The 10,441-nt window shown below is 42.4% G+C and overlaps 4 protein-coding genes across 4 annotated transcripts in view; all 4 read right to left on the bottom strand.

Moving 5' to 3' along the window:
* The window catches only part of LOC129089894 (protocadherin gamma-C5-like), a 211,440-nt gene that overhangs the window by 88,643 nt on the left and 112,356 nt on the right, over positions 1–10,441 (bottom strand). The window lies entirely within an intron of this gene.
* LOC129089906 (protocadherin beta-16-like) lies at positions 62–2,470 on the bottom strand. Its single transcript, XM_054597322.1, has one exon. It carries the CDS (start codon positions 2,462–2,464, stop codon positions 62–64), a length of 2,403 nt encoding a protein of 800 aa, XP_054453297.1. The 5' UTR covers positions 2,465–2,470.
* On the bottom strand, positions 3,822–6,242 carry LOC129089904 (protocadherin gamma-A2-like). The gene has a single exon (XM_054597320.1). The coding sequence runs from the start codon at positions 6,213–6,215 to the stop codon at positions 3,822–3,824; it is 2,394 nt and encodes a 797-aa protein (XP_054453295.1). The 5' UTR covers positions 6,216–6,242.
* LOC129090497 (protocadherin beta-16-like) lies at positions 7,265–9,730 on the bottom strand. The gene has a single exon (XM_054598146.1). The coding sequence runs from the start codon at positions 9,728–9,730 to the stop codon at positions 7,265–7,267; it is 2,466 nt and encodes an 821-aa protein (XP_054454121.1).

Below are 10,441 nucleotides of genomic sequence, written 5' to 3'. Positions count from 1 at the left end.
CGGAGATAATGTGCAACAGTTTTCTTTTACTGCAATTAAAACCTGAAAGACAGAGACGCAGTTACATTATTAAACTAACCTCTAGAGGAGAGTCTGGTTCATCCAGGATGCTCCTTTCACTCTGTATCCGCTGCATCGTTCCTGTAGAACTGGGGTCCATTATCAGCACGTTCTGACTACCGGCTCCGCCGAACTTACAGTCACTCTTTCTGGAGTCAGTCGTCCTGCACACCTCGTAGTTGTACACGTGTTGGAGAGTCCCTGTCCCCAAAGTGTCTGAGTAACGTGGTGGATAATACGGAATCACAGGGAGATTGGAGTGATACATGACGCGAGACTGTCTCCACCTGTAGATCTTCACTGATATAATAACCACTAAACACGTGATGAAGAGGAAGGAAACTACAGCCAAAGCCAACACTAAGTAGAAAGTCAGGTTGTCATTGTACTCCTTGTCTTGTGTAAAGTCAGTGAACTCAGACAGCACTTCAGGGAAGCTGTCCGCCACCGCCACGTTAACAATGACTGTAGCTGAACGAGAGGGCTGCCCGTTGTCCTCCACTATAACAGTCAGTCTTTGTTTCACAGCATCTTTATCAGTGACTTGGCGGATAGTTCTTATTTCTCCATTCTGTAAGCCCACTTCAAACAGCGCCCTGTCTGTGGCTTTCTGCAGTTTATAGGAGAGCCAGGCATTCTGTCCAGAGTCCACATCAACAGCCACCACTTTAGTGACCAGATAGCCCACATCTGCTGAACGAGGCACCATCTCAGCCACCAGAGAGCCACCAGTCTGGACTGGGTACAGAACCTGAGGAGGGTTGTCGTTCTGGTCCTGGATCATTACTTTCACAGTCACATTGCTACTGAGTGGAGGGGAGCCTCCATCCTGAGCTTTGACGCGGAAGTGGAAATCTTTGATCTGCTCGTAGTCAAAAGAGCGCACTGCATGGATGACTCCACTATCAGCACTAACGGACACATATGAGGAGACTGGCACTCCGTTAACAGAGGAGTCCTCCAGTATGTAAGAAACACGGGCATTCTGGTTCCAGTCAGCGTCTCTGGCTTTCACTGTGAATATAGAGAGACCTGGTGTGTTGTTTTCTACAATGTAGGCCTCATATGAGCTCCTCTCAAAGACAGGCGCGTTATCATTCACATCAGAGATCTGTAAGGTGAGAGTGACGCTGCTGGAGAGGGAGGGCACTCCCTCATCAGAGCAGGTCACCGTGATATTATACTCAGAGGCTGTCTCTCTGTCTAAATCACTGTCTGTTACTAAACTATAGAAATTATTTGTTGACGTTTTTAAAATGAATGGTACAGTATCGAAGATTAAACATTTAACGTAACCGTTTTCTTCGGAATCTAGGTCCTCAATATTTATCATTGTAACCACTGTATTGAGTTTGGCATCCTCTGATATAACAGTTGACTTAGACATTATGTTAATTTCAGGCTTGTTGTCATTAATGTCTTGCACATCAACAATCAATTTACACGAATCTGTGAGTCCTCCATCGTCACTAGCAAGTAAATTTATTTGAAAGTGTCTTGACTTTTCGAAGTCAATGTCGCCAATTAATGAAACATCACCGTTTTCATCATTCACCTCAAATACTTTCCTGACATTGTCTAATGTATTTGTGATTGAATAACTTATTTTACCGTTAGTACCCTGATCTGCATCTGAAGCTGAAACAGTGGCAACAACTGTACCTTTAGGTGAGTTCTCAGTAACTGTAGCCTTGTATGTTGACTGTGTGAAAACGGGGGCATTATCATTGACATCTAAAACTGTAATAACAATCAGCATTGTTCCTGACATCTGCGGCTCTCCTCCATCTACAGCCGTTAACACGAGAGATATCTGCTCTTGTTTCTCTCGGTCTAAAGGCTTCTGTAGCACCATCTCAACGTTTGTATGACCATTTGCATTACTGTGGATTTTTAAAACAAAATGATCTGTTGGTTTCAATTCATAGTTTTTAAGATCATTAATTCCAACATCAAGATCCACAGCCCTTTCCAGCACAAATTTCGCTCCGGTAATCGCCGACTCGCTAATTTTGAATTTCATCTCACTTTTTTCAAAGGTTGGTGCATTATCATTAATATCTGTGATCTGGACTGTAACGCTGTAAAATTCCATCGGATTCTCCAAAATAATCTGAAAATGTAACGCGCAAAGTGCCGTCTCTGTACACAGCACCTCTCTGTCGATTCTCTCTTTGACGAGGAGGACTCCCCTTTCTCTGTTCAGCTCGACGTACTCGTCGCTGTTCCTCGTATAAATCCTAGCTTTACCGGACATCAAACGTTTTATCTCTAAACCCAAATCTTGCGCAATATTACCAACTAAAGAGCCTTTCGACATTTCCTCCGGAATAGAGTAGCTGACCTGCCCGAACACAGAGTAGAGGGAAAGAAGAGAGATAAACAACAGCACTTGCCGATTCATTGTTCTTTCCGATTTTTCCCCAGCGAGGCTCCACAGTCTGATTAAATCAGAAACAAAAACAGATTTCTCCTCAGATTCCAATGTCAAATCTCAAATGAACAGCTGCATAATCCACTCATTGGAAGCAAATGTATTGCATACCGAAGTTTCTCGTCTTTTCTTATCAAAAATGTTAAAGAACCAGAATGCTCCGTTGTATGCTCGTCGTGATCTCTCTGTACTGTGTCGATGTTACATAGGAGGTGCTGCTATATCCCTGCTCTTAGTCAACAACACTCTGGTCAACAGCGGCCCTAAGAGTCCATTCTATAAAACTGCAGATAACCGACTAAAATTAATCTAAGGAGTACTCGTTGTGAACAAATCTTGGAATGTAGTTACAAAAAATAAATATAAGTAACATCTTGGAATGTACGAACAAATACAGGAGGACATTATTGAAACCCGTCAAGTGTGCAGTTTAGGTTATCATAACAATACATTTTAATATAATAGTAAAAAAAGAATGACACCATGTTACTCAGATGTTGCAGGTGTGTCAAAGATTGAGGTGAATATAAAATCCAAATGAAAAGTGGAAAGGGAAACATATCGGGGAAAAAAAGTTTTCCCCACATGCTGGCAATCCATGACAAAATGATGTGTAGAACATAAAAGAAAAACTGATTACACACTTTGAAAACAGTCGCTGAATGACATGATGAACATGAGGTTGTACTATGAATGTCGCTGTCCACAGTTCTGAAGTGAAGCAACTCTGTATGAAAGCCCAAACTCACAGACTGCAAAAGCTGTCGAATAACGTAATGCCATTAAGCGCTGAAATACCGGGAGTTATATAGAAACATTTCTATGAATAATATTTCTACTAGTATTTCCATTATCACTGCTACTACTACTACTACTAACACTAATAATACTAATGATAATAATAATAATACTACTACTAATAATAATAATAATACTACTACTACTACTACTACTACTACTAATAATATAATAATTATAATAATAATAATAATAATAATAATAATTAAATAATTACAATAATAATAATAATTATAATAATTACAATAATTATAATAATTATAGTAATTATAGTAATTATAGTAATTATAATAATTATTATAATAATAATAATATTATAATAACAATCATTACAATAATTACAATATTTACAATAATCAAAACAATCCGAGTGTCTGTTAAAAAGAAAAACGTGTTTTTGAAATCTCGGGGGAAACTTTGAGCCTAAACGCAAAATGTCCCTTACAAAATGTTACCTCCCCTTTTGTTACTCAAAGAAAAAAAGCGGCGTGTCATTATTTTATAACATTTAAAATAGACTGAAACGGTATTAAAAAAGGCTAACCTCTAGAGGAGAGTCTGGTTCATCCAGGATGCTCCTTTCACTCTGTATCCGCTGCATCGTCCCTGTAGAACTGGGGTCCATTATCAGCACGTTCTGACTACCGGCTCCGCCGAACTTACAGTCACTCTTTCTGGAGTCAGTCGTCCTGCACACCTCGTAGTTGTACACGTGTTGGAGAGTCCCTGTCCCCAAAGTGTCTGAGTAACGTGGTGGATAATACGGAATCACAGGGAGATTGGAGTGATACATGACACGAGACTGTCTCCACCTGTAGATCTTCACTGATATAATAACCACTAAACACGTGATGAAGAGGAAGGAAACTACAGCCAAAGCCAGCACTAAGTAGAAAGTCAGGTTGTCATTGTACTCCTTGTCTTGTGTAAAGTCAGTGAACTCAGACAGCACTTCAGGGAAGCTGTCCGCCACCGCCACGTTAACAATGACTGTAGCTGAACGAGAGGGCTGCCCGTTGTCCTCCACTATAACAGTCAGTCTTTGTTTCACAGCATCTTTATCAGTGACTTGGCGGATAGTTCTTATTTCTCCATTCTGTAAGCCCACTTCAAACAGCGCCCTGTCTGTGGCTTTCTGCAGTCTATAGGAGAGCCAGGCATTCTGTCCAGAGTCCACATCAACAGCCACCACTTTAGTGACCAGATAGCCCACATCTGCTGAACGAGGCACCATCTCAGCCACCAGAGAGCCACCAGTCTGGACTGGGTACAGAACCTGAGGAGGGTTGTCGTTCTGGTCCTGGATCATTACTTTCACAGTCACATTGCTACTGAGTGGAGGGGAGCCTCCATCCTGCGCTTTGACGCGGAAGTGGAAATCTTTGATCTGCTCGTAGTCAAAAGAGCGCACTGCATGGATGACTCCACTATCAGCACTAACGGACACATATGAGGAGACTGGCACTCCGTTAACAGAGGAGTCCTCCAGTATGTAAGAAACACGGGCATTCTGGTTCCAGTCAGCGTCTCTGGCTTTCACTGTGAATATAGAGAGACCTGGTGTGTTGTTTTCTACAATGTAGGCCTCATATGAGCTCCTCTCAAAGACAGGCGCGTTATCATTCACATCAGAGATCTGTAAGGTGAGAGTGACGCTGCTGGAGAGGGAGGGCTCTCCCTCATCAGAGCAGGTCACCGTTATATTATAATCCGAGGATGTCTCTCTGTCTAAATCACTGTCGGTTATAACGGTAAAGAAATTATTTGTTGTTGATTTAATTGCAAAAGGAATATTTTCGTTTAATACACACATTACTTTCCCGTTATCATTCGAGTCCGCATCTTGTATATTAAGCATTGTTACAACCGTTCCCGGTTTCATGTTCTCGGATACGGTGTTTGAGTTAGACATGATGTTAATGCTCGGAGGGTTATCATTTGTATCCGTCACGTCCACAATTACCCTACATGCGTCTGATAATCCTCCCTGATCCGACACCTTTACATCTAGCTCATAAAGTCTCCTTTTTTCATAATCTACATTTCCTGTTAGAGTCAATACACCATTATTGGCATCAATGTCAAAGAGACCTGCTGCTCCGGATTTTGAAATCATGTATGTTACTATTCCGTTATTGCCTTTATCTATGTCTGTAGCCCTTACAGTGGTTATTACAGTGCCAACAGGAGCATTCTCTGTAACGCCTGCTTTGTATTCCGCTTTTGAACAAACGGGCGGGTTGTCGTTGACGTCTAATACAGTGATAATAATCTGCATCGTCCCCGAAAGCTGTGGTTCACCACCATCCAGAGCGGTCAGTATTAATGATATATGCTCATGTTGTTCTCGGTCTAACGGTTTCTGTAAAACCATCTCGACATGCTTAGTCCCATCTCCTCGGCTGGTGGTTTTCAGAACGAAATTGTCGCTTGGTTTCAGGGCGTAGCTGCCCAAGCCATTTACACCAACATCATCGTCTATTGCTTTCTCTAAGACAAATCGAGCTCCAGAAGGGGTTAATTCACTGATGTCATATTTCATCTCGCTTTTCTCAAACGTCGGAGGGTTGTCATTTATATCGGTAATTTCGACAGTAACCGTGTAAAACTCCATTGGATTTTCCAGGATCATTTGAAAATGGAGTGCGCATGGCATTGTTTGACCGCATAGCGCTTCTCTGTCAATTCTGCCTTTAATAAGGAGGACTCCTCTTTCTCTCTTTAGCTCTATATATTCCTCTGTATTACCAGTATAAATACGAGCTTTACCGGACTTCAGTCTTTCCACACCTAAGCCCAAATCCTGGGCTATATTGCCTATTAAAGCCCCCTTTGCCATTTCCTCAGGAATGGAGTAGCTGACTTGTCCGCGCACAGCACTGAGAGAGAGCAGCGAGATAAACAACAGCACTTGCCATCCCATTGTTCCGGTCGACGCGTCAGTGAAGAAAATTAGAAAAATCCTCAGTTTCTTTGCCCCAGGTTCACGATTTTGACCTGTAGATGCACGTGTATAGTCCTAAAGAAATCACCTATCCTGCATTGTGGAACAAAGAAATCCTGTTGTGCCATCCAGGCTTATGCCGTGGCAGTCCCGACAGTAAACTCTGCCTCTCTATGTAATATGTTGAGGTACAGGGGAGGTACTGCAACTAATGCGTCCTGAGAAACTCGATGGCCAACAGCGTCCCTCTCTGCTGAACTGACTGAACTACATGGCGTCTTTCTGAGGCAACTACAACAAGACATTTGAAAAACATGACAAAGAAAAATATTTACAAAGATATATTTTGATTAATTCAAAGATCATATACGTACTGAAATATCCACCTGTCTACATTACTGATCAATTAAAAACAAATGACTTAAGCAACGAATACTATGCATATGATGATGAGGCAGTACAACAACGAAACAAAACGTTTCGGGCAAAAACAACCACACAAGTACAGCTACCGAGGCAAACACACAGCTACATATTCTAATGAGTCAAAGGGCAAAAATGTGGAGAATGTAAAAATGTTTCAGAATACCATCCCCTTAGAACATTGCAATTACACGACTATATGTTCCAAAATTAAAATCAATGATTACTGGTTACAAGCTTTGGCGTGCCCCAATGAAAAAGTGGGTAGCAATAAATACATATTTGTCTATGTTGATTTACAAGGAGCCAGGTGTCTACATGCATTTATAGACGGAAACTAATAATACAAAAAAGACACATGAGATTGAAAGAAAGAAAGAAAGAAAGAGAGAGAGAGAGAGAGAGAGAGAGAGAGAGAGAGAGATAGAGAGAAAGACAGAGACAGAGAGAGAGCGAGAGCGAGAGCGAGAGAGAGCACATAAGGGTTGAAGTGTTATGTGCGCTGTCCTGGTGCTGAACCTAAACAGCCGCAACATTACGTACACAACCATCCCAAACAAGCTAAACTAAATGCAGGATGTACACATACCCGAAAAAAGCTTAATTCACTGTGTCACAAGGAGGCCTAAAACTAGTGGATGAAGGAAATCTGTGTCTTTTAGAATACTAACCTCTAGAGGAGAGTCTGGTTCATCCAGGATGCTCTTTTCACTCTGTATCCGCTGCATCGTTCCTGTAGAACTGGGGTCCATTATCAGCACGTTCTGACTACCGGCTCCGCCGAACTTACAGTCACTCTTTCTGGAGTCAGTCGTCCTGCACACCTCGTAGTTGTACACGTGTTGGAGAGTCCCTGTCCCCAAAGTGTCTGAGTAACGTGGTGGATAATACGGAATCACAGGGAGATTGGAGTGATACATGACGCGAGACTGTCTCCATCTGTAGATCTTCACTGATATAATAACCACTAAACACGTGATGAAGAGGAAGGAAACTACAGCCAAAGCCAGCACTAAGTAGAAAGTCAGGTTGTCATTGTACTCCTTGTCTTGTGTAAAGTCAGTGAACTCAGACAGCACTTCAGGGAAGCTGTCCGCCACCGCCACGTTAACAATGACTGTAGCTGAACGAGAGGGCTGCCCGTTGTCCTCCACTATAACAGTCAGTCTTTGTTTCACAGCATCTTTATCAGTGACTTGGCGGATAGTTCTTATTTCTCCATTCTGTAAGCCCACTTCAAACAGCGCCCTGTCTGTGGCTTTCTGCAGTTTATAGGAGAGCCAGGCATTCTGTCCAGAGTCCACATCAACAGCCACCACTTTAGTGACCAGATAGCCCACATCTGCTGAACGAGGCACCATCTCAGCCACCAGAGAGCCACCAGTCTGGACTGGGTACAGAACCTGAGGAGGGTTGTCGTTCTGGTCCTGGATCATTACTTTCACAGTCACATTGCTACTGAGTGGAGGGGAGCCTCCATCCTGCGCTTTCACGCGGAAGTGGAAATCTTTGATCTGCTCGTAGTCAAAAGAGCGCACTGCATGGATGACTCCACTATCAGCACTAACGGACACATATGAGGAGACTGGCACTCCGTTAACAGAGGAGTCCTCCAGTATGTAAGAAACACGGGCATTCTGGTTCCAGTCAGCGTCTCTGGCTTTCACTGTGAATATAGAGAGACCTGGTGTGTTGTTTTCTACAATGTAGGCCTCATATGAGCTCCTCTCAAAGACAGGCGCGTTATCATTCACATCAGAGATCTGTAAGGTGAGAGTGACGCTGCTGGAGAGGGAGGGCTCTCCCTCATCAGAGCAGGTCACCGTTATATTATAATCCGAGGCTCTCTCTCTGTCTAAATCACTCTCGGTCGTTAAACTGAAGAAAGTATTTGACGTTGAGGAAATTGTAAATGGAATGTTATCGTTAATATAACATTGTACTTTTCCATTCTTGCCCGAGTCGGGGTCTTGGACATTTATCATGGTCACAACAGTGCCAGGATTAATGTCCTCTTTTATCGCACTGGACTTTGACATGACATTTATAACAGGTATATTGTCATTTGTGTCTGTTATTTCGACTATAATTTTACATGAGTCAGTTAGTCCTCCTTCATCACTGGCCTGAACATGTATTTGATATTGTCGCTTTTTTTCAAAGTCGGTGTTGCCGAGCAGTGTAACTTCGCCGGTCTCCCTGTTTATCTCAAATAACTCGGACACACTGTCGAGTAAATTTAGTAAAGAAAAGGATATTTTGCCATTGGATCCCTCATCTGAGTCAGAAGCACTAACGCTTACCACTTGCGTCCCTGGGGGCGAGTTTTCTTCAATTATGGATTTATAGACCTTCTGCGTAAAAACTGGAGCATTATCATTATTATCTAGCACACTGATGTGTATCTGAACAGTACCGGACAGCTGCGGCTCACCACCGTCTACTGCAGTCAATACAAGCGACAAACGATCCTCCTTTTCTCGATCTAAAGGTTTCTGTAAAACCATTTCTACCACCTTGCTTCCACCTGCTTGATTTTGCAGCCTCAATACAAAGTTGTCGGTTGGCTTTAACAAATAACTTTGAAGGCCGTTCCCACCGACATCCAGATCTATTGCTTGTTGCAACAAGAACACTGCTCCTGTGACAGATGACTCACTTATTTTGAATTTCATTTCCCCTTTTTTAAAAATCGGGGCGTTGTCGTTAATATCTGTAATCTCAACGGTAATGCTAAAAAATTCCATAGGATTATCTAAAATAACCTGGAAATGCAAAGCGCATGGCGCCGTCTCTGCGCAGATCACCTCTCTGTCTATTTTGTCTTTGATGAGGAGGACTCCTCTTTCTTTATTTAACTCGATGTACTCTGCACTGCCTCCCGTGTAAAGGCGAGCTTTTCCTGATTTCAGTCTTCTCAAATCCAAACCCAAATCTTGCGCAATATCACCAACGAAAGAGCCTTTCGGCATTTCCTCTGGGATTGAGTAGCTGACCTGCCCAATCACTGAACTGAAAGAAAGAACCGAGATAAACAGCAGCACTTGCCGTCTCATTGTTCTGTCCGACATGTCCTTGTAAAAAATAACGTGATATTCCCGTAGATGACGAATTTTTCCTCAGAAGTAGTCCTTGTAATGTCTTCGTGTTGTCAGTAACGACCAACTAGGTCCCAAAATATAGAATGAAAGGAACAATATCCGTCCAAATTAACGTTTTGAGCTCTGGTCTTCGTATGTTGTACTGGTCGTTGTGTCTTTCTCTGAGCCCCTGTCTGAAATGATGAAGGAGGTACTGATGATTCCTTCTCCTTAACTAACAAAGACTGGTCAACAGCGGCCCTAAGAGTTCACCATGATGAACTACAGAATACTGTAGAAGATGGAACATGATTCGTGTTTTCTATGTGGTATGTTTATAAGTTCAGGTTAGCCAGTTTCTCCAAATAAAAACAAAACAAATAATATGGAACTAAATAGGAATTTTAAGTTTTCGCGGGGTATATTTATTTGAGCCGGAAAGAGCAACCGCAACAAAGAGAGAGAGAGAGAGAGAGAAGAAAGAGAGAGAAAGAAGAGAGAAAGAGAGAGAGAGGAGAGAGAGAGAGAGAGAGAGAGAGAGAAAGAGAGAGAAAGAGAGAGAAGGAGAGGAGAGAGAGAGAGAGAGAGAGAGAAGAGGAGGCAGGTGTTTGGGAAATAAGTATATGGGGAAAGGTATATACTTGCTGCGGATCATGTTGTTTTCATGTTACACAGACACACCCTCATACAAACACACACACA

Source organism: Anoplopoma fimbria, chromosome 4, assembly GCF_027596085.1.
Source record: "Anoplopoma fimbria isolate UVic2021 breed Golden Eagle Sablefish chromosome 4, Afim_UVic_2022, whole genome shotgun sequence".
In the NCBI taxonomy this organism is placed as follows: Eukaryota; Metazoa; Chordata; class Actinopteri; order Perciformes; family Anoplopomatidae; genus Anoplopoma; species Anoplopoma fimbria.
Note: the sequence above shows the minus strand (reverse complement) of the source record. Positions and strands in the feature narration are given on the sequence as shown.